The 23,341-nt window shown below is 40.4% G+C and overlaps 2 protein-coding genes across 7 annotated transcripts in view; one reads left to right on the top strand and one right to left on the bottom strand.

Annotated features, from left to right (window-relative positions):
- Positions 1 to 1,482: 1,482 nt before the first annotated feature.
- On the top strand, positions 1,483 to 10,704 carry HPF1 (histone PARylation factor 1). The gene is made up of 8 exons (XM_066548278.1): positions 1,483 to 1,556; positions 2,580 to 2,739; positions 4,655 to 4,841; positions 5,315 to 5,413; positions 6,443 to 6,593; positions 7,315 to 7,402; positions 7,996 to 8,168; positions 9,953 to 10,704. Exons 1-8 carry the CDS (start codon positions 1,500 to 1,502, stop codon positions 10,082 to 10,084), a joined length of 1,047 nt encoding a protein of 348 aa, XP_066404375.1. The 5' UTR covers positions 1,483 to 1,499; the 3' UTR covers positions 10,085 to 10,704.
- A 1,381-nt stretch (positions 10,705 to 12,085) lies between these two features.
- The window catches only part of CLCN3 (chloride voltage-gated channel 3), a 60,765-nt gene continuing 49,509 nt past the window's right edge, over positions 12,086 to 23,341 (bottom strand). For 3 of the 6 annotated variants that reach the window (XM_066548272.1, XM_066548271.1, XM_066548274.1), the window contains 4 exons: positions 22,934 to 23,120; positions 21,241 to 21,639; positions 19,179 to 19,395; positions 15,398 to 16,869 (listed from right to left, as the gene is read on the bottom strand). In XM_066548272.1, the coding sequence (XP_066404369.1) occupies positions 16,764 to 16,869; positions 19,179 to 19,395; positions 21,241 to 21,639; positions 22,934 to 23,120 (909 nt within the window). In that variant the 3' untranslated portion in view covers positions 15,398 to 16,763. Of the gene's footprint in view, positions 15,141 to 15,397; positions 16,870 to 19,178; positions 19,396 to 21,240; positions 21,640 to 22,933; positions 23,121 to 23,341 lie in introns of those variants that run through there. The other 3 variants (XM_066548273.1, XM_066548276.1, XM_066548277.1) reach the window with 2 other exon arrangements.

Raw genomic sequence — 23,341 nt, 5'->3', positions numbered from 1 at the left:
TGCTGACCTTATTTACTTGTTTTTCCTTTGGGTGACATTTCCCCTAGCCTCCACTATTGCTAAGGTTTTGTAGAATAGAAATTATGAGCGAGACTCATAATTTAATTCTATGAAGCATTTCCCAAAGAAACCTCAGGCTAGTACTCTTGACACTTTTCAGAAAAAAAAAATTAGGTTTGTGGTTTCTTGGTAAGCTTTTGTGCCTCGTTTCTACTTAACCTCAGGCAATGAAATGTAAATCGTTAAACAAGGTTTGGATGTGAAATTTAATATTCCTTCCTTGTGTATGCAGGATTTTCCTAAGCAAGCAACAGGTATGCTGTTTTAAACAATAATTTTTCCAACTGAGAAAGGAGACTTTGATGCAGTCTTTGTTCTGCATCTACATCATAGCAAACCTCACTGTTTTATGTACAGGCAGTACTATCCATCAGTCAGGATCAAGTTTCCTGTGACTTGTGTGTAAGTCTTAAAAAATGAGTGCTGTAGCCTGACTTAACATCATCGAGCTTTTGTGTGAGTCATACAGCTGTCAGGTGGCTGAAACGCACTGCAGCTTATTCCTGGACGTAGGCTAACAACCTTTACCACAGCAAATATTTACAGCCTTAACAGACTGCAGGATAAAAAGATCTAATGGTATTTATTTATGCCATACACGCATCTTTCTCTCTGGTAGGCACAGTGAGTTCACCAATTCCTGTAGCATAACTACATAATGTTTCTTTAAATAAACTCACTGCGATCTCGCTTACTGAAACAAAAAAAGTGAAGGTTTATATATAACCAGCTTCCCACTGCCGCCTCCTGTGCCGCTGGTTTTCCAGGCCCTCTCCTATGCAGAGCACTTGAGCGGCGTAAGCGGATGTTGCATAATGTGATTATGGGCTGCTCTAAACTCAGGAACGTGTCCCACTTGTGGCATCTTACACACGGCTGCCTCCGCTCTTTCACTGAACACAAGCTGTGATGCTGTTTTCATATTCCTGGCAGCTGTCAATCGCCAAAGCAGAAGATTAGGGGATTGGGGCGCCTTTTTTTTTTTTTAATTTGTACTGAAAACCTGTAATGCTTCCTCTCTCATGCCTTTAGCTCTAAAGGAGATGATTACATTTCAGGTCATCTCTTCCTCTGTGTGATCCCAATACACCACCCTAACTCATATTACAGGAATTTGAGCGTATATGTAAGCAAGATTTTTAAAAATCAGCCTCGAAAGCGTATCTATGCGATGTATCTACCGCTGAGGGAACATGGCGGTGAGTTCCCGACGTGTCTCCAGCACCAGCCGCATTCGCCACCCGGGGTGAACTGCGCCCCTTGTCGTGCCCAGTCCCTGCCCCCGGGGTCGCCGCTGTGGCGGCGATGCCGGGGCTGCCGGGCCCCCCCGCCCCTCAGAGCCCCTCACGCTCCCGGCCCCTCACAGCCCCTGGCGGCCGCCGCGCGGGGCCGGGGCTGCGCAGGCGCGGGGGCGCGCGGGATGCGGGCGGCGGGAGCGCATGGCAGGTGGCGGGAAGCGGAGGCCGCGCGGCGCGGCGGGACCGGCCGGAGAGCAGGTGGGGCGGCGGGCCTGCACCGCGCGGCTGCCTTGCGATGTCTGTCGGCCCTGTCTCCTTGCCCCTTGTTCTGTTTGGCTTGGTGGCTTTGGGGACAGACTCAGGGCCCCGCGTTCTCCTGCGCGGCAACCCCTCCTCGGCGCGGGGACCGCCGCGCTCGGAGTGCGCCGGGCCCGCCGGCCGCCGCATCATCCCGGCGGGACCGCGCTGCGAACGGCGACACACGCCGCGACCCGGCTTAGCTGGCAGCGGCCCTGCTTCAGAGATGCTCTCTCTAGCAACAGGCTTTCTTTCTTGTTCTTATGTATTTATTTTTTTATGTTCTTTCAAATGGGGGGTAGCGATTCCTACCAATTCATGGAGACTTATGTGGGAATGCGGTGGTTGAGGCTACTGCCCCAGTAGAGTGTGCCCGTGGATCGTTTCCTAGCCTGCTTCAGCTCACGTTACATAATTTTTAAAAGCAACTTCACTCCTAAGACGCTTCTGAAATGCTGCACTGAAAACTGCAGTAGTCGTGACGTTGCATAGCACAGTAGTTAAAATAGTAGAGACCAGAGGAGTTTAGCTGTATTATTTAGTTTCACAAAATAGTATTCCTACTTTGAACTGTCTTTAAAACACACAAACATATTGTATGCTGCCCACAGTGTGATTGGAAATGGTCATTTTAGAGCAATGTAGAATTAGATTAAACTTTAGGATTGCTTGCTCCTTTGCTTAATTAGCTAACAGAAGTGCTTCTGTTGATTATATTGACCCATTAATATCAAAGTAGCAGTTTGCTGCTGCAGACACGTTTAGTACATTTGTCAGACTGCACTTTTAATGGGTTCTGTCCAAAACAGATGTTCTAGGCTGTATATATACTGCTGTAACTAATGAACACATCCTAATGGATCTAATCCTTCTTCTTCCATTAGTATAAAAGCTTTGTAGACTCCTTTGGTAGAGCTGAGAGAAAGCAACTAAATTAACTTTTGGGTTGTTTTTTTGTTGGTTTTTTTTTTTTCCAATCTACAGAGTGAAAAAAATGGAGCTGTCAAGAAGAGAAGATCAAACCAGGCAGATATTCCTGATAGTCTTTGCCAAGAAGCAGAAACATGCTATCAGCTTAGACTGCCTGAGGACTTCTACCAGTTTTGGAAGTTTTGTGAGGAGCTAGATCCTGAGAAACCAAGTGGTGAGGTTTTAAATTTTGTCTCTTCTAACTTTCACTCCTGAAAGCAGGCAAACTGGAGTTGGTCAGATGCATTTTAGTGATCCTGCAGCTTCTCACTTGAGATGGAGGCTATTTATGTGAGTGTGAACTAAAACACTGGCTATAATCACCAAGATGTACACTTCAAGCTTTCTAAAATGTAATTACTGAAGTTGTGCAATGCAAAGGGACTAAATGTGGTCTCAATCTGCCTTTCTTGCAAGTGCATTTAAAATGTTTAGTATGGAACTCAAATTTCCTCATGTATCATGGTTTAATCCCAGTCACCAACTAAGCACCACAAAGGCACTTGCTCACTCCCCCTTGGTGAGAGAGAATTGAAAGGGTGAAGGTGAGAAAACATGTGGGTTGAGCTGAAGACTGAGTAATAGGGAAAGCAAAAGCCACAAGCAAAGCAAAACAAGGAATTAATGCACCACCTCCCATGTGCAGGCAGGTGTTCAGCCATCTCCAAGAAAGCAGGTCTTTGTCATGCTGAGCATGATGCCATATGCTGTGGAATATCCCTTTGGTCACTTGGAATCAGCTGCCTCCTCTCTCAGCTTCTTGTGCACCCACAGCCTCCTTGCTGGTGGGATGAGAGGTTGAAAAGACTTTATCTTGGTGTAAGCACTACTAAATCTGGATTTCAACCTCTTCAAGTTTATTACATAACAGAATGTGGCATCCCTGTGTGCTCTAGAAATGACAGTGTCTTTCAGAGTCATAGAATGGTTTGGGTTGGAGGGGACCTTTAAAGGTGATGTAGTTGAACCCCCTGCACTGAGCAGTAACATCTTCAACAGAGCCAGGTTGCTCAGAGCTGGGTCCAGCCCAGCCTTAAATATTTTTAGGTCATCCAGTGTGTCTCTGGGCACACTGTTCCAGTGTTTCACCACCTGCATCAAAGCACTTGTTTTTTTTTTTTCTTGTGTTTAGTCTGAATCTACCCTGTTTTAGTTAAGAACCATTACCCCTTGTCCTCTTGCTACAGGCCCTGCTAAAATGTTTGTCCTCACCTTCAATACCTAAAGTACTGAAAGGCTGCAGTAAAGTCCCTGGAGCCTTTTGGTCTCCAAACTGAACAACCAAAGCCCTCTCAGCTCATCTTTATAGGAGAGGTGCTCTAGGCCTCTAATCATCTTCATGACCCTGTTCTGGACCCACTCCAACTGGTCCATGACCTTGCTGTGCTGACAGCCCTGGAGCTGGATCCAGCACTGCAGCTGGGGTCTGAGCAGAGCAGAGGGGCAGAATCCCCTCCCTGGCCCTGCTGCCCACCCTGCTTTGGATGCAGCCCAGGACATGTTTGGCTCTCTGGGCTGGGGGTGCCTGTGGCTGGGTCATGTCCAGCCTTTCACCCACCTGCATCCCCACGTCCTTCTGGGCAGGGCTGCTCTCCATCTGTTCATCCCCAGCCTGTGTTGATACCAGGGGTTGCCCCAACCCAGGTGCAGAACTTTCCAAGACCACTTGGTCTTGTTAAATATGAAGAGATTCCCGTGGGCCCAGTTCTTGAGGTTGTCCATGTTCCTTGGGATGACATCCCATCCTTCAGGAGTGTCATCTGCACCCCTCAGCTTGGTCATCTGCAAAGTTGCTGAAGTTTGCTGATCCAGTCTTGTGTAATTAATATTAAACAATACTGGTTCCAGTTCAGAGCCCTGAGGGACACCACTCATCACCAGTCTCCATCCTGACATTGGACTGTGGCTGGATGGCTACTTTTTATTAGAATTGTAATAACTCTTGAATGAAAACTATCTGGACAAAAAAATTCTTAGCTTTCCTTGTCTAGTGAATAGTGTTTGACTGAATTTATGGGAGCTTTCGATATCTGAGCAACACCAGAACTTCCCAGTCTAGACGTGCACCTGATTCATGGTTTGCTTTTCAGATGCACTTGTGTCAAGTGTTGGACTTAAGCTGGTTGGACCATATGATATTCTTGCTGGAAAACACAAAAAAGCAAAATCAAGAGATGTGAACTTCAATCTTCATTGGAGATTCTTCTATGATCCCCCAGAATTTCAGACTATACTTGTTGGGGATAGCAGAACACAGTATCACATGGGATATTTCAGGTATTTTATTTCCTGTGTGCCCTTGTCTCACTACAACTATGCATAGCTTTTGTTCTCTTTTTCCATGAAACATAACTTGTGTGCTATCACCAAGCAAGAATCTTTCTTTTTTGTAATAAGACATTAACATGTGGCTTTATCTTTTTAATAAAAAAGTTTGCAGTAACAGGAGTTGAAGACTAGATTTAAATATTTATTAATCTACCTCCTCCAGCCATCCAAAGCACCTTCACTCACTAATCTTTAACTTTTGCCATGATGCTGAGAAGAAAATCAAGTTACCAAAAGGAAATGTGTGGCTGCAAGCTCTTTTCAAGGCTTGCTGTAAGATTTTAGAGCTTTAGATCTAAGGGCATTTCTTGGTGGGGTTCTGAAGGAGATGGCAGCATAGTGAGGAGGCAAATTTAGTTTTACTTTGAAATAGGAGAAATGGACACAGCTTGACTATTTTGTGTGTGCTTTTTCATCAATAGGGATGTGCCAGATGAGCTGCCAGTGTGGGTTGGTGCAAATGAAGCGAAGAAGGGTTGTGTGATTTCACAAGTTGGTGATAATGTCTTTGCTGCAGTCAAGTAAGGTTCATATTTACTTTTATTTACAAAGAACAGAATAGAGAGAAATTGTTAATTCAGAGGTGGGATGTGGAATAATGAAGCTAACTTATTATATGGCTGTCTTAAGAAACCCTCACTTATTTTCTGCCCCTGTTGGCAAGTTTTAAGATTCTCTTTAAAGCCTTTGTAGGCTTTTTAACAATATTTTCCTTTCAAAACTAAAATAAATAAGTGTTAATTACATCATTCCTTAAATATATTGGCTGAGACATCCAGTGGATATTTTTTCCAATTTAGAGGCTGCGTTAAAATTATTTTGTAAGTAGAGAAAGGGCATCTCAAACAGTGGTGAAGAAAATCTGAGTATCATAGTAGATAATAGCATCTGTCTCTTGTTCTTGCCTACATAAAAATACATTATTTTTGTATATAATCAATATCTACAAGAAATACCATTTCTGCCCTGTGGCAGGATAACACTGATGTGGATATGTAGTTCAGTCTGATTCATGGAACTTTACATGTTCCTGTGTCAGGAAGGTAAATAACTGACCTCATCCCTGCTGGTTAAAAATGGAAAGCTCTCTAAGAACAGGCACGTGTCAGGCAGTGAAAGCAGACTGAAGAATGGCTTCTGTAAAAGAACCCTTGTGCACTGCAGAGTTAAATGAGGACATATGTTTTGAAAGTAGCATGGGGAAGCTCATAAATATGTATTTATGTGCATGACTTGGATGACAAATGGTGTATATGGCACAGAAACAGCAAACTGAATTCTTAAGATAGAAAGATGAACAGTTACTGAGGCTGGGAGAACCTTGAGCACCTGCAGATTGCATAATTGTAATGCAGGTACAGATAAGAAAAGCCCAAGTACTGGATATGCCAAACTATTTTCTTGCCTCTTCTTAAGAGGCTTGCATTTTCAAGTCTCTGTGTGATTAAACACAGGACTGCTAATCTTTGTTGTTAAGATCTAGAGGCTTAACATTTAAAAGTCTATTAATTTTTTTGTTTGTTTTCTTGACATGTTTAATCTATTTGCAGATTATTTTTGTCAAAGAAACTTAAGGAAGTGGCTGATAAAAAGAAAAATGCTGTTTTGAGAGACATAGATGAAAAGCTGACAAGAACAGCAAAAGAACTGGGTTATTCTCTGGAACAAAAAACCCTGAAGATGAAACAGAGAGATAAGAAAGTATGACTTTCCTCATCTACTGGAGAGAACTAAGTTCTGTTAAATTTTTTTCCTTTACTTCCTGTTTGTGTTTTTCCATCGTTCTAGTCAGTAAGGATGCTACATTAGGAATTTCCCAAGGTAATCAGCTCTCTATAAAGCTTCAAAAGAGGGAAGATTACTACAAGTGTGTTCCAAATAATAGGATATAATAAAAAACACTTTACTCTTGTAAATCATAGTTTGGCATTCAATTAAAAATGAAACAAGAACAAACCACCACCAAAAACAACTCAGTAAGCACAGTAGTCTAGAAACTGGAACAAATAGAGGCCATGGAGAAAACTGCTTTAAATGGAAGATTGTTCTAAATAGTTGGGTTGGGCCTGTTAAAAACAGGACCATTAAGGATGATGTAGATGATAATAACAGAGATTGTTTGCATACCTGTTAAAAATAATTATGGTGGGGGACTAAGTAAATGCAGTATAGTGCAACACAAGTGACTACAAGGGTTCCTAGAATTCAGAATTTCACTGAAATGGCATTTCCAGTTATTTCAAACTTCAGTACTTGAAATTAACTGCAATATAATTTGAAACTAAGTTGATGTCCTGGAGCCAGAACACCATGTTAGGTTTGACCACCAGCAGTCAGATGTTAGTGTTTAATGAGGTGAGTTATTTTTAGGTCACAGTACTGTCTCATGGTGCTATGTTCCATTTTCTGTCTCTCTATTCAGGTGGTGACCAAAGCATTTCATGGAGCAGGCCTAGTCGTTCCTGTAGACAAAAATGATGTTGGATACAGAGAACTTCCTGAAACAAATGGTAAACATGTTGTTTACTGTATCCTTCTGCTTTTTTTAAGTAAACAACCCTCAGTAAAAAACAAACTGCATTCATGTTTTCTACTTAAAAAATTTGGCTGATAGGAGTAAAACGTAGAAGTCCTAACCATCACACTTGACCTCAAAGTATTGTCATTAAAGGAACCAGATGAGACTCAATGAAAAGTGCTAAATCTGTGAAAATACCTCAAGTAGTAGTTTAGATGATCTTTTCTTTTGTGTTATCAAAGCCATGCAGGAAGTAGAGCAAAAAGCTGATCTGCATTCAGGGATATGTGGGCTTATCTTTTATCCACCACCTTCTTCTAGTGTCATTTGAAGCAAAATCAGTTCCTTGATGAAATTTCATCACACAAGTGCTTGTCTCCCTTTGTGAGGAACTGAGAGAGATGGGCATGGGGTAAGAATGAGCTTCCAAGGAAAGGGGGGGAAGCTTCACCAGCAGTTCAGGGTATGCCCACTTACCTTACGTGTAAGCATGGCACATGGGTATAGTTTTGCCACAGAACACTTCTGTGCAATATTAAATTTATTTATTTAAACATCTAAATATCTGCTTTTGTTTTTTTGCAGCTAATCTTAAAAAAATTTGTAAGGCCATTGTTGATGCTCCGACTGATGAGGAGAGAGTGAAGGCCTTTGCACCCATTCAAGAAATGCTGACCTTTGTTCAGTTTGCTAATGATGAGTGTGATTATGGAATGGGATATGAGCTGGGCATGGACCTGTTTTGCTATGGATCACATGTGAGTAAATTAATGCATAATTTTATACATGTGCTAGAAGTTGTTTTGCTGTAGATTAATTATCCCTAGGAAACTAGAGGTCTACAATTCTTAATTCATGAAGACTGTTAAAAAGTCACACAGCATCATTCCATGTTGAATTTAAAATTGTGTGTGTGAAGGCCCAATCCTGCAGTCCAGAAGCGGAGTGTGAAGGGCCTGATCCAAATACACTGAACAGCTGGAGTCCCTTGTCCCCAGCTACTTGTATAGGCACCCATATTCACCCTGATCAGGAAACAGCCTGATGCTTGTAGTAACCCCAGCTGGGAGAATGTGAACCCAGGTGAGCTGCCTGCTGTACTGCATAGGGCACCTGCCACCTGGTGTCTCCTCCCTAGTTCTCTGCCAACAGGGAACATTGTCACTGAGGGGATTGAATTAATGGCACTTATTGCACATAAAAATTATGCTTAATGATTTTTATTCTATATTAGCTACTGGCCTGCTGATGAAAAGGGTCACAGCTGTAATTAGTCAATGGCTAGAAAATAACACATGAAGTCTCAACATCAACCTAATATGAATGGATCATCATAGAAACCCCTGCAAAACTAGGGGTTTTTTTTTGCTAGCTGCTCCTAGCAAAACTATTATTGGCTAAGTGGTTCTCCAGAGTATCATGGGAAGGATTAAGTTTTTCAGTACTAAATGTAGGCCCAAAAGAGCTGTGCTGATTACTGGTTAAAATACTTAGCCATTGAAATGTATGAAAACTGACTGCTCTTGCCATAAACTGTTAAATTACTAATGTGTTTCTTAGATTAAATGCCCTGCTCTCTTAAGTTCCATACAGCATCTGAAAATTTGTGGTATTTTTCTTCAAAATCCTGCTCATTTAGATCCCTTCTTTCAGACTAGGCTGCTTCAGCTGCTTACATCCTTTTTACAACTGGAAGGGCAGTGAAGGAAACTGTTCCTCCCATTTTTCTGAGTAGGTGGAGGCAAATCCTCATCTTCCAAGCTTTGTGCTTCTCAGCACATGAGCCTAACCACTGACAAAGTCCTGCAGTGAAAAATTGTGTTTACAGTACTGTAATGTGTCTTGTCTGTTTTACGCTGCAGCTTGGAACACCTGTAACTTTGCAACTGGTTTCTAGATTTAGAAACTTTCATCTTCTAGTTTAGTAAATAGAAGAAACAGTGGCTTCACACATAAGTTTTGCTCAGTTACGTCCCTGCCTTTCTTGGAGCTCCTACTTGGAGCTGTTTTCCAGTTCTGACTGGAGCCTTCCTGGCCATTTGCTTACAGAGCCAGAGAAACACTGACTCATTATCTGTAGCCCAAGACATAGAAAAGAACTTGAATCATCCCCTTTGTTTGAGAGATACAATGGACTTACATGTACAATAATGATTGCAAATGCTAAATATGCTCTGATGTTTATACATTTGAAGTTCTTAAATGGTTACTGTAAGTACCACTGTAAATCCTCAAACTGTGGGGTGGGATGAGACATGGGACTGTGACAGGATAGGGGACTTCACCTGCAGGCTCCAGTTTGGGATTCTGTGCTGAGTGGGATCATCATCTGCTCGATTTCTCTCTCACTGCTGCAGCTCGGGCACCCCGCCTGCCCTTGCTGTGGGTGTCCCAGGTGTAGCATGAGGATGTGCTCAGGCATTTTGGGAGGAGTTGAAGGGCGCGGTGTGAATGGGGCAGAGCCAGGAGCTGGGGCTGCTCCTGGGGATTAACCAAGCCACTGAGGCCGAGGGCGGCTCTTGTTTTTGCTTCTCCCCTACAGTACTTCCACAAGACGGTGGGCCAGCTGCTGCCCCTGGCTTACACCCTGCTGAAGAGGAACCTCTTTGCCGAAATCATCGAGCAGCACCTGGGCAGCCGGCGGGAGGAGGGCCTGGATCAGCTGGAGCCCTGAGCCGGGCGCGGGGGCTGCAGCTGGGCGTGGCCCTGTGCGCCCGGGGCCGGGCTTGTCCGTGTGTCTGTGGGGCTTTTTGTACTCGGTGGCGGTGTTCCCTCGCTCAGTAAAGGTTTTCTAAGGAACGCGCTGCTTCCCGCTGCTGGCTGCACGGCGGGCCCGGGACGGGGAGCGGGGCTGCGGAGCTGCCGCGGGCGGGGCTGTGGGACCGGCACGCCCGCCTGGCCCTGCCCTGCAGGCCCCGGGAGCCAGGCCCGGGCCGGGGTTGCTGCTCCAGGGCTGCTCAGAGCACCGCGCCGGTGACTCAGGGCACGGAGGGGCCGCTGGGGCTCGGTCAGCACCCCCCGTGCCAAATGCGAACCGATGCCCACGTCCCTGCTCCAGGGGGTGGTTCTGCCCTTCTCCGTTTCTGCAGTTGTGTCCTCCCCCTCAGGTAAAGTATTCCCTTACTGCAGCGTTCCCTTCTGTGGCAAAGCACTATCCCTGCTCCTGCGTTGCTGGGGCTGGTTCAAGTGGGATGAAACTGATGGGATGAAAGAAATGCTAAATGACGTTACAAGAGAAATTAGGAATTCAACTGCAGTTGCTACCTTGCTAATAAAATAAGAAGCCATCTCCAAGTGATTTTGTACAAGGTGCAAATTAATTGCTTTCAAGGTCCTTAGTTCCCAGTTGTGTTCTTGTTACTGCATTTGGAGGTTTATTCTCTGACAATTGATTAAAGTAACAGTCCAGAAACAATGGAAAATAACATTTGCTCTTACTCAACAGCCCTGCCGCCATCCAGTGACTTGACTTCCATTGTAGCAATTCACATCAGTACTAATGACAGCAATACTAATTACTACTGCTAAAGATTATAGGCCAGTAGCACTATGCTAAAATGTAAGTCATTCCAACTCTTTCAAGCAAAGGATTGTCAGTTACATGTTACTTTATGGTAGAACGGAGCAATGGAGATAAAATGTAGGTTAGAGTGCTGCAAAAGTATTGTGAGTTTCAAATGCACAAGGAAATCACATACTACAGCTACTAGTGTAAATTTGACAACTTTACCCCTTTCTTTCAGCATATTAATGTCAAGCACAGACTTGCAGATACTCATTCACAGGCCTAGAGGTTTTTTTTAATACATAAAAAACAGGTACTTTCCATTTCATTCTTGTTGTTGTTTCAAGTACAGGAGCCCTTAATATCAGGGCCCTGTAAATCACACAAGTACTAAAACAGTAGAATCATGGAAAGGTTTGAGTTGGAGAGGACCTTAAACATTCAACTTTTTAACTGTTACTTAAATATGAACTTAGATCTGCAAAAATGAGGACCTGAGACTGGACATCCGTATTTATGTATTAACCCCTGATGGAGAAAGGGTTAATACATGAATAATGCAATATGAATAATAGTCCCTGATGGAGAAATCTGTTAGAGCAGCTGCAACATGACTGATGTGCTGTGTAATAAACTGGGCCGGACTCTTTAGCAGATCCTGCTACACTAAAACAAGGAGTAATGGATTTAAATAAAAAAGATTCAGACTAGATAGGGGGAATGCATTTTTTATTATGAGAATGGTGAAATATTGAAATGGTTGCCCAGAGGGGTGGTACCTGCCCCTCCCTCCAAGTGTTCAGTGGATGGGCCTCTGAGCAATGTGTCTCATGGAAGGTGTCCCTGCCCATGACAGGAGCGTTGGATGAGGTGATCTCTAAGGTCCCTTCCAGCCCAGGCCATTCTATGATGTGTACATCATCAGCAGATGGTTTTCAGACAATAAAAGGATCATCCACTTTTAACTTTAAATAAAAAAGATTTTGTTTTAATTCTATAATTAGCTAGGCAGTGCAAATACTGCATCTCCTACACTCTATTCTTTTTGACAAATCTTACTAGTTTTGTATGTAAAATTCCTAGCTGTTAATTTTCTCAGGGAAAATAAATGCAAAAATCAAGACAAATCTTGTTTGTGAAAACAGTGAGAAAGTATGACAAAACAATAAATGGTCATACAGAAGTTTTTAATGCTTGATTAAATCATCACAGTAATGAGAATTTTTACTGTAATGATATGCAGTTCTACCACACTATTATAAATAAAAACATTAAGATCAATATTAAATACAGCTCTAGGCAACATCACAGATTAACAAAGAATGCATTCTTCATGAACCAGTATCTGAATGATTTAAAAAATAAAAAAATGCTGACACTTTCCCCCTCCCATCCACCACCTTTTTTTTTTTTAATTAGTAACTTGAGTAAGGCGCTGCAAGTTTCACGTTAGAAATTTTTTGTTGCACAGCACAGGCACACATACTTCATTAACAGAACCTCTACTGCATGTTTACCAGAAGACATTTTAAATGTCAACAGGGAAAGCTTAGCAGGATAAGAGTAAACAGAGATGCACAATTTATGTGCAGCTCTGGGGATCCACACAGAAATGAAACACAGCAGGAGTGTGAACTGTATTTTAATTGAGACAGCAGTCTCTAGAATTAGGTGCAAGTTAATACAGTACACACAGCAATGTTTTACGATAACACCAAACAGGGCAGAGATTTCAAACTGATTTAGAGTGATTTTTGTATGTGTAGTGAGTTTGTATTCTTCCACTACAGAAAAAGAAATCAGACAACAGAAATCAGTGTCACAGAGAACTTCCAGAGCTGCCTTCTGTAAATGGGCCTAATCCTGCTCTTTGTGAAGCTTCCTCTTCTTCAGGCTTATGTAATGTAACATAGCAAATTTCTGGCTAATGTAACATAGCAAATCACTGGCTTCACATGGAAGAGTACAGGTGGTTGTTGCCATGCTCCCATTTTTATGTAGTCCAATTCCCTGTTTCATTTCCAAACCTGTTTTTAATACAGGGCCTGATCACTGTGACCCCCCTGGCAAATTTCACTTTCTACTGGTTCCAGTTGCTGCTGGAACTGAGATGATAAAATGTAGATGGCAGTTTTTTACTAAGAAAAAGAAGTTCAAATTCAACAGTGCACTTACTTAGGCACAGCCATTTTTGTGCAGCTCAGCCAAAAGTGCCACAATTTTGGTTCATTGTGTTATTGTACTTAAGATAAAATCATACTGAGTACTTCATGAATAAAGATGTTTGAGGTAACTGTGATGAATGCCTTAGATTTAAGATAATGTTAGACTTTTAGTGTTTCTATTCTGGCCATTTTTGCAGTCTTGTGAGCATAACTGTTAAAAGAAAGAAATTTTATCCAACCTCATATTACAAAACATGATTTTTGTCAGCCAGATTTAATTTTTTTCCTTCCTAATTTAGGCTTATAGCATATTGTCATTTTTCCTCTGCATGCAGTTCTGGTGATGGTCTGATAAAATGAATAGAAAACAAAACAATGAACTGTGAAGAAGTTAGGGGTCTGTCAGTTCACCTCCAAGTGTGTGTGTGTTGCTGCTGAATTTTAAAGTCCTGCCAAAGTTTCAAGTACTGGATTCAATTCTGCCCTGCTGCTCAGGTGTGACTACATATAATTTACACCTTTATATACTTGGGAGAAAAGAAGAGTCAAAAGCAATTTAATAGTTGCTCTCTCCTATTACTTTTAAAACCCTGCAGGTTTGGGTTTTTTTAAAATAAAACCCTACTATTACTGTTCCAGTTATCTGCCAGTAAAGAAAAAAGGAAATCCAAGGTAACGGCAGTGAGAGTTACATTTGAAAATGATCTTGCATGTATGTTGGATCATAAAGAAGCCATTTTCTTGAAACCCTTCATCTAGTTGTAAACATTTGCTAATCCTCCATTACTTGCAGAGGATTATGAATTATTCTATAAAATCACATTAAAAAGGTAATTAGTTATGTGAGATATTAACTGATTCATATTTAATAGATTTTTAAATCCATACAAATATAAATAAAGAATGGTAAAACTTCAAGAAAAATAATATACATTTAGTGCAAATTATGAGTTACATTTCTTCCAACCATGTCAGCAGTGGAACGTCTTTTGTGGAGAAGAAAAAATAAAAATGACCATTCTCAAATTTTACAGGGGGGGGAAAAGATCTCCAGTGTTGAAGCATGCATTTTTTTTACCAGATACACGTATACAGAATTGTTCCAGCTCTTAAACTAGTAGAATAGCAGTATTTTTCCTTATACTGCACAACATTGGTATATATCATAGTGTGTTCAATAATACAAAAATTGCATAAGACCAGGTCACGTTATTGATATTTTCTGCAGCAAAACCAGTATTTTTCTTTAAAATACTGGTTTCACCTGGTTTTAGTTTTCTCATATCATGACAGCACAAGGGTTGAAAGAAGTCTTGTGTGGTTCTTGGAAAGTATTACCTGTTCAACCTGGTTTTGTTGCAGTGCATCTGCACTGCCCCAAGCATTTCGTGATGTACAAACTTAGACATTTAATGGCACAAGAAAAACCTCCCTTCTTGTGATCACACCTCAGTAACTCACAGTACATCTCAATATGAGAAACAACTGCTTCAAAAGGGCACACCAATTTTAAAGAGGCTTTGTTACGGCTCAGGAGAGAGAGAAATAAAGCTCTTCTGGAATGTAGAAAGGTGACGAGTAATAGTTAATACGTTTCATGAAGGGCAAGACCTTTCAGTCTCCACAAGATGGCTCAATTCAGAATGATCCCTCCAGAAACAGGGATTAATAACACATCTCTTCAATGCTGAAGTACCAGGCTGGGCTGGAGAATGGCACCGCTTTGCACGGCTCACCCACTGCACTATCATGGCAGACCTGATGTCTCGGGACGCATCCAGTGCAGGACAGCAGCTCTCCCTTCCCACACTCCCATCAGCTCCCCCAGACTGACTCCTGATTGCCAGCAGCACTGTTATGTAAAAACCCAGCTCGTCTCTGATTTTAGAAGTTTCCCCAGACTACAGTGTTGTGCTATTCAACAAATGAACCTCCTCTTCCGTTTCCTCTCTCTCCTCAGCTATGGGTTTCAGTTGAACATTATGGAGGCGGGGTCTTGGTTTGCCGTCTGGGCCATATGACGGAGGATATCTTTTTTTGTTATAATGCCAAGGAGGCGCCTGAAAAGGATAAATGGAAGACTGATATTAATCCAAGCAGGAAAATAATGAAGTAGAACAAATCTGTAGCCAAGTCCTTTTTGTTGACAGGAATAGAGCAAAAGTAAACAGCCTGATTTTCTTATTTAAACAGAAACATTTTATTTATCAAAATGTTGAGGAACCACCAGTTTGATAAAACACAGCAATGCTGAGACGCTGTATCAAATGGTCTCTGACAGCTGTAGTCCGTTTTAATGAAATACAAGTCATACAAGTAGAGCCCATTACAATTTTTATTTAACTTTTTGTTTCTACAAAAATCAAATTTTCATTAGCATATGCCAACAAAAAAGTAACAAAGAGGGACAAAGAAAAGAGAGGTATGAAAAAGAAATGACAGTGATCCCACTTCATAAGGGAGGCATGTTCCAACCTAGCCATCAGAAGTGATGAACTGCTTGATGGCCCCAAATCAAACTCCCCTTCCCTCCTTTTTTAAACCAGAAGGATCCTTCCAGTCTGACACACTGGCTCAGATTGAATGTATTCATAGGAGCACACTGTACTGGCCACGAAACTTTTGTAAAATAAACAACAGTTAATTAGTTTTTGGAGTTCATGGCTTTAGAAAAAAACAAACTGTGAATAATAAAATTTTCATTTTCCAATTTAGATACTGTGCTCTTATGACACGGTCTTTTAAAACTATAACTGCTAAACACCAAATAGAGTGAGACTGTCCAAAAGGATAATATCACAAGAGAAGCAAAGAGCAGAATGGATGAGCTGCTGCCCTTGTTATTCTGGTTAGTACATTTCAATTTGTCTTATTAAAGGACGCATGAAATACTTGTGAAATATTAGCATAAAATGAGAACATAATTAGCATGTTTTGCACATAAGCAGCTAAACATGGTGGGTATGTTTAGTAGACATGGAACTAGCAACCCATGTCTAAATTAAGACAAAGTGTACCACCTATCTAAGGGGTTAGTTCACAACATCATGGTTAAAATCATATCTAGATTCTGAAGTCAACAGACTACATAGTAGCAGGCCACTTGGTGGCTGGTATCACTGCACATTTTGTAAAGGATTACACTCACTGCTGTAGGTAACAGTGGCAGAATCACAGACTTTACATAAAATCACAGGACTTTGCTAAAAAATATTTTCAAAAACTCATGTTAATAAAGGGGGATTACAGGGAAGATCTAATGATGCAATTAAAACATGCTTATCTCTTCTTCTCAAAAGATGTGATACTTTGCTATTTAACAGCTATTTAAAGCTGTCCAAATCAGAAAAAGAAATTGGCATATATGAAAATCTTAATTTGCATTAGTCAGGGAAAAAGTATTTCTAGCTGCATGCCTTCCCACCTGGGGAATTCAAGAGATCAACCAGCTGGATGGATGTGATCTCATCAACACAAGTATCAGAAAGTTTACTGTTTACTTTCCTTTAATGTTGTGACTAACAGTATGTTCACATTTACAGCTTCTTTTCTACAAAAGGATTTTGCACATGTTGTTTTATGTTTAATACAAATTTTGAGCATAAGAAGATTTCATGGTTCAGCCGATACCATAAAAGCCCTGAACAGTTCACAAGTTTCATGCTTCCTGACTTCTAATGTGTCTAATTATGAGATCTGATATATCTAATCACCAAGGGTTCGACGTGCTGCTTTAGTTGCTCGAGATGCTCTAATATGTTCTTCTTTGTGATGATCCCCAAGACAATCCTGCAACAGATTATGTTATGCTAATAACTGTGTGAAATCAAATGAAAAAAAATTCTAATCATAATGGAAAAGGATTAGAGCAAACTGAAAAAGAAAAAAAAAAAAGAAATGGTTGCAGGAAAGCTAATGAGATAATTAAATGAGAACTTATTTGAAAGTCAGTACCCTTTCCCAGATTTTGCTTTTTTTTCCTTTTTCTCCCAAAATGCTGAACACAATTGGCTCTACAACCACCCCAGAGCAGTATGTTTCTTGTATCAGGTACACATCAGGGTAGCAAACTTTATCCCTTCATCCTAAATTCACATATTTTTGGGTTTTAAAGGTACTGAAACTAAAATCTACTTTGTATTTCCTTCATTTAATAGTTATTTCTCCTCAGACATACAGATAATTTTGACATTTTAACAAGCCACAGTAGATGAACAAAGTAATAACTGTGTAAAGTCATAGCAACTGAGCTTCAAAGCTGCTTACAGAGCTGGGCTATCTGGTGGCCTTAGAAACAGACAAATTCAGACAAATTTCTTGTTCATGACAGGACAAATCAAGAGCAACTCCCTGGAATGGATATTCTGGTACAAATTTGGAGGAGTAAGGCTCAGTCTTCTCTCTGTCATCTGCACCAATTTCTGTACAATCCAGTCTGGACTGGAATCAGTATGTTGATGCAAGTCTTTAAACAGGTATATTCAGTTTGCAGGAAATCTGCCAGCGAAAATATAAAGTAGTCCTTGATGTCCACAAGGGTATATGCCATCGCTAAACACCACTAGTACTAGTATTTATGATCTGCTCTTCTTGTAATGGACAGTGTGCTTGTGGAATGTCACAAATTTGTAAACTGAAGTAGTATAAAATAAATATTAAAGCCATTCGTGCTACTTTATTATAAAATAGTTTAAAATTTATAGTAGAACTTGACATAGTTTTGCACAATCAAGCTTTCTCTAGAGAAGATTTTAGCATCAATGTCAATGCTTGAGCACTCAACCACAACAGAAACTATGAAAAAAAAAATCATAGTAATTATTTTTCAGTGAAGTTCTATTGATTCCAATTTCCCTCCCCAAACAAGAATAATTGCATGCCCAGACTAACTTCTAAATGTCAGATCATTATGTCCTTTAGAAAGGCTTCTGGAAACACTACTTGCCATTCCATACAGAGATGCATGGAAGGAAAAAAAAAAACAAAACAAAACAAAAAACAGACAGGAGAACGTTTAAATACATTTGTTTTAAAATACATCTGAAAAAAACCCCCAACTTGGAAACCAACGAAATATTTAAATATTCGCTACATACAGCAGCAGTCCTTTTGCCCACAGGAAAACTAAGAAAGTCCCAGTCATTTCAGATTTCTTGTCCCAAGGACACTGATCAATCCTAAACATGTCAATGAGCAGACAACATTTCCCTCCCCGGGTGCCTTAAAAGACATGCTAAAGGGAAAGCAAGATACTATGGTAGGAGCTTCGATGTTGCATGTCAAGTGTTTAATGCAAGAGATACAGAAAAGCAGAATGTTAAAGGAACAGCTGCACAGAAAAAGATCATGTAAAAAAAATAAGGAGCAGTTTAGATAAGAGGCAATTACAATGAACATTTATTTTTCATGCTGGGAGCTGATTTATTTAGTAGATAATCACAGGACAACTCCCAACAGTCTCATTTACAAACATTCTAAACCTTAAAACTACTTTCCTGAAGTATTTTGAATTGTAGAAACAAAAGTTGCAGATTGAAGTTCCAGAACTAGGAGCAGTTTAGTTGTTAGTATTCCGAAAATCAAAAGCTTGCTGGTAATCGCCATCACTAGACTCCAGAAGAAGAGATACTGCCTAGATCATTTTCTGCTTTACTTTTTATGAACCCAGTATTTGTAAATGTTCAGTAACTGCTGATACATTGCATGTTGCCAGAACATAGATAACAACCAGGAAATACAGGCCTTAGACTCTGCAGAGTACAAGACTAAATTTCTGCGAGACAAGTTGTGTCTCCTCCACAAGCAAGTTGCACAGACCAAGCTTGCCGAATGGCAGTAAATTTTTAACAGAACATCCTAAAATGACTGAAATCATCTGCCTGCTTACTTGGAATACAAAGAAGGCATAAGAATTTCAGAGAGGTGCTACAGCACAGCACATTCTTAATGAACAGCTGGGGTCCTCAGTTGCAATACCAAACCTACCATGGGTTCAAATACCATGATCCTGGTGTATATCCTGGTTCAAATACTCTGATCCTGGAAGTGAAAATTACTGTATCTAAAAAAATGCACAGCATTGCTGCCACTTTACTCACCCATTGTGTGTTACAAGGCACTGCCTCAGACCCAGCTTGCGGAAAATATCCACCACTATTTCCATTGGTGTGTGGTCTGTCACGGTGAAAGGGCTCATATCAAGGATGCTTCTGAGCTTCAAGGGTCGAGGGCTTTCTGCTGGAAGCGATGGGGTATGCTGGGCAAAACATACCCTGGAACTGCCAACAATCCCCTCCTGCTTCTTTCTAGCACTTTCTTTAAGAAAGACAGGGAAGGGGGAAAAACAGAAGAAGAAGAGGAATTTACATTCTTGGAGTAAGATGTTAATGCAGACATACAGCTCAATCAACACTACCAGGCTCTTGCATACATATTTCCACAGCCACTGCTTTATCCCCAGCAAGTGGTTGTGCAAAAATCACAAAAGCCATCTGCCATTCAGTTTTAGTCATTATTCAACTAATTGTCTCACTCAAATAAGTAACTTTTATTTACTATAAAGAGGTGGAAAGGCTAAAAAAAGAACTACTCAGCTCCTGAAGAAACTGCCAGGGAAAAGTCAGTGTCAATTGACAGCCCCCTGAACTTTGTCCTAATACCCAACTTAAACCTCCCTCAGTACAACTTCAGGCCATTCCCTCAGGTCTTATCAGAGGGCACCACAGAGCAGAGATCAGTGCCTGCCCCTCCCCTTGCCCTTATGAGGAAGTTGCAGACTGCAATGAGGTCTCTCCTCAGCCTCCTCCAGACTGAACAGACCAAGTGACTTCAGCCACTTCTCATATGGCTTCCCCTCAAGGCCCTTCACCATCCTTGTGGCTCTCCTTTGGAGGATCTCTAATGGCTTTATAACCCTCTGATAATCTGGCACCAAAATTTGCACACAGGACTTGAGGTGAGGCTGTCCCAGACCAGAGCAGACCAGGACAATCCCCTCCCTTGCCTGGCTGGAGATGCAGTGCCTGATGCACCCCAGGACACACCTGGCCCTCCAGGCTGCCAGGGTATAGTGACTCTTAAGACAGACACAACCCAAGACTAAGCAACTTGCACTGTATAATCACAGCAGCTGAAATGAGTCTTACCTGTGAAACCATTTTCTAAGAATGTTCTGCTATTCCCCCATTACTCAAGTAAATGAAAACTTTAACTAGTATGGTGTTGGTAATAATATCCAAGTTTTGTACATTCATATACATCCTACATAATGTAATACCATAGTATACACAGTAGTAAAACCACAGGCAAAAATCTGACTGAAGTAAACAGTGTTATGTTCACAAAACATGTTTTAAAAAAGTTTCTGGAGACTTCTGTCCCTTTCTCAAGTGTCTCTGTTGAAGAGATATGTATATATAAAAAAAGTCGTTTAAGATGCAACTTCCATCACTTATTTCATGCACTAAATGTTACAGTTTTGTAACATTTTCTTACATAACAGTGTGTTTCCTCCTTTGGTTATGATAGTAGCCTCAAAATCCACAGAATTTTTCTTGCCAGTGCACAAAGCATTATCACAAGTATCACACAAGCACCAATAATATTCACCCAGAAAGAGATGTTCCAAACAGGGCTTGTATGCTCATGTGCCCAGGGACTAATTTCCCATTACACAAACAGATTGGAAAACATAAACCTAAAATAATTAATATTGCACTTATCTCTCCATAATACAACCTTGGTTGTTATAATAAAAGTAAAAAACACACTGTTAGAAAGAAATAGGATATACATTTAAAAATTACTTGGACAGTAATTCTCACAGAATACTGATGGTCAAAATAAGAATTACTCAGTTTTGAAGAATGTTACTATAGCATTACTCAAGGAAATGGGGTACTATCAAAAGCCTCAAAAAACGAAAAAATACCAGATTAGATAATGTTTTGACCTACGTGAGTATGACAACTTTTGTTTTTACAAGAGACAAAGAGATGAGGATTATCTTCATTTCAGAGCCTGCTACTGAAGATATATTATCATACAGTTAAATCAACCTGAAGTGTAAAAACATACAGAGTAAATTCTATTTTAAATATAAAATAATAGAAACCAATTTAAATTGGCGTCTATAATAATGCAGTACTGAAAGTTAATTACCTATTGCAATAGTTAAATCTCTTCTTAGAGCAAACCCCACAAGTCTCTGTGATTCCTTTGACATAATAACAGGAAAACCATTGTAGCTGGTTTCGTTGATCAAGGTTTCTATGTCTTCGACAGTCATATTGTCCTGGGTCAGAACTGCTAAAGGGGGGTCGCTCCGCCGAGGCCTCATCACATCAGCAGCCAGTGTTGTGTGAGTGAACTCTTCCTTTGCATCCAAGAAAGGATACCCATTCAGTCGGATGTGTGCTTCATAGATGCCTTCCCTACCAAAGGCATCTCCTACCCACTTACTGGTCATCACTGCAGCCATTAGGGGCACAATATATTCCAGCCCTCCTGTTAGCTCAAAGACAATAACTACCAGGGACACAGTCATCCTTGTCACACCACCTGCAAGGAAAATGATAGCCAGTAACATCTGAGTATCAGATAACAATGATTTTAGAATTTTGTGCCTTCCTGTTGAGACCTACAACCATAACTTTGAGATGAAAGGTCACCTGACAAACATCCTTCTGCGTAATATCAACAGAAGCAGACAGAGAAAATTAACACAGAACTTCAAGAAGTGAAAAACAAGAGTTTTAGGGAAAATTCATAGAAAGGGAGGTAATAAAGGGAACTGGAAAATAAGTACAGTTATTTAATGTAAGCTAAGAATAAAACTGTGTCTATCTCCATACCACATCAGGGTTCAAAGTATTGTGACACACAAGGAAATCCAGTGATGTAAGAATTTGAAAAAAGAATGGAACTAATGCAAAAATGTCATAGGTAGCAAACCAACAGCTATGTTGTCCAAAGGATTAGGAATTTAATGCTGCTGCTTAATCATAAAAGCTAAACAGAATTATGAGCTGATGAAAAGAAATCTCTTTCTTGGACAACAGAAGACAGGGATTATACTTCTCTTTTGTTATTATTTAAAATAATTATTTTCTGCTAAGGTTTCTGATGCTATATCTTCATTTAATAAAAGAATATGAACTGTTTTTTCGATTCAATCAAGAGTGATTCAATTTGCACTATTAAAAACCAGAACCTCTCCAAAACCTAAATTTGTATCACTAGTTTGATTGCCCAAACATAATTTTCCTTAAAGAAAAGTTCTACTTCTTGCAGAATCTGTGCTAAGAGTTTTTAAGTTTAATTTCTAAGGCCACCAAGTTATAAATGAGGACAAGTTTAGGTCTCCAATTTAAGCCTCTTTCCATGAAGCTGATTTTCAACAATTAGACTTGATAAAAATATCTTACACACTTCTAAAACTTTTGTTTGGAAAATGAGTTTCAGGAACAATTTTTTGCAATTCATGTAGTTGTAGAAGCTGATCACACCACTTCCTTCTAATAATTTTAACTGTACTTGACACTGTAAATGCTCTACTTCATACATTTAAACGAACTGATTTCTCTGACCAATGTAGTGATGACATCTCTTGATACCAAAAAGAGAAAGCATACACTACTAAAATTTTCCTATTTCTCATAAATTTAGATTTCACATTATTTATCAGATCACAAGGATTTGAGGGTCTTGTGTAGAGATGTGAAAGTATTATTCTGGAGGGAAGACCCTATAAACAGGTGTTCCAAAACTGCACAAGTTTATGCCTCCTTTCATTTTTTAATAATTATTTTGCTATAAGAAGAAACCAGATACTTATTTTTTATATTTTATTTACCTAAGCATGCAGCAGCACCAACCATGGCATAAAGACCAGGTGTAATACAGTCAGCTCCAACTTCACACCACTCCTTGAAAATGAACCAGTCATGATGGTAGTAAGCCAGCTGCTCCACTGCAATTCCTACAATCCTTCCTGCTATTGCTCCAATTGCCATACTAGGTATGAACAACCCAGATGGAACCTGCAACAAAAACAAAACTGTTGTCATGCTGCTGGGAACATACCTGACACATGACTTAAAAAGTATTTTCTGTATTTTTTTTCTGAAAGAGATGCAAATACTCAAACTGTCAGGTTAAAACCATGTTAAGTGACCTTGGAAGGTTAGTAGACAGAATTCTATTGATATCTCTGACTGAGCTGATTAGGAGAAACCATTTTATGAGCATGTTTGTTTATATC

This window comes from Molothrus aeneus, chromosome 4 (genome assembly GCF_037042795.1).
Source record: "Molothrus aeneus isolate 106 chromosome 4, BPBGC_Maene_1.0, whole genome shotgun sequence".
Taxonomy (NCBI): domain Eukaryota; kingdom Metazoa; phylum Chordata; class Aves; order Passeriformes; family Icteridae; genus Molothrus; species Molothrus aeneus.
The sequence above is the reverse complement of the archived record's forward strand: the minus strand, read 5'-3'. Positions and strand labels throughout refer to the sequence as shown.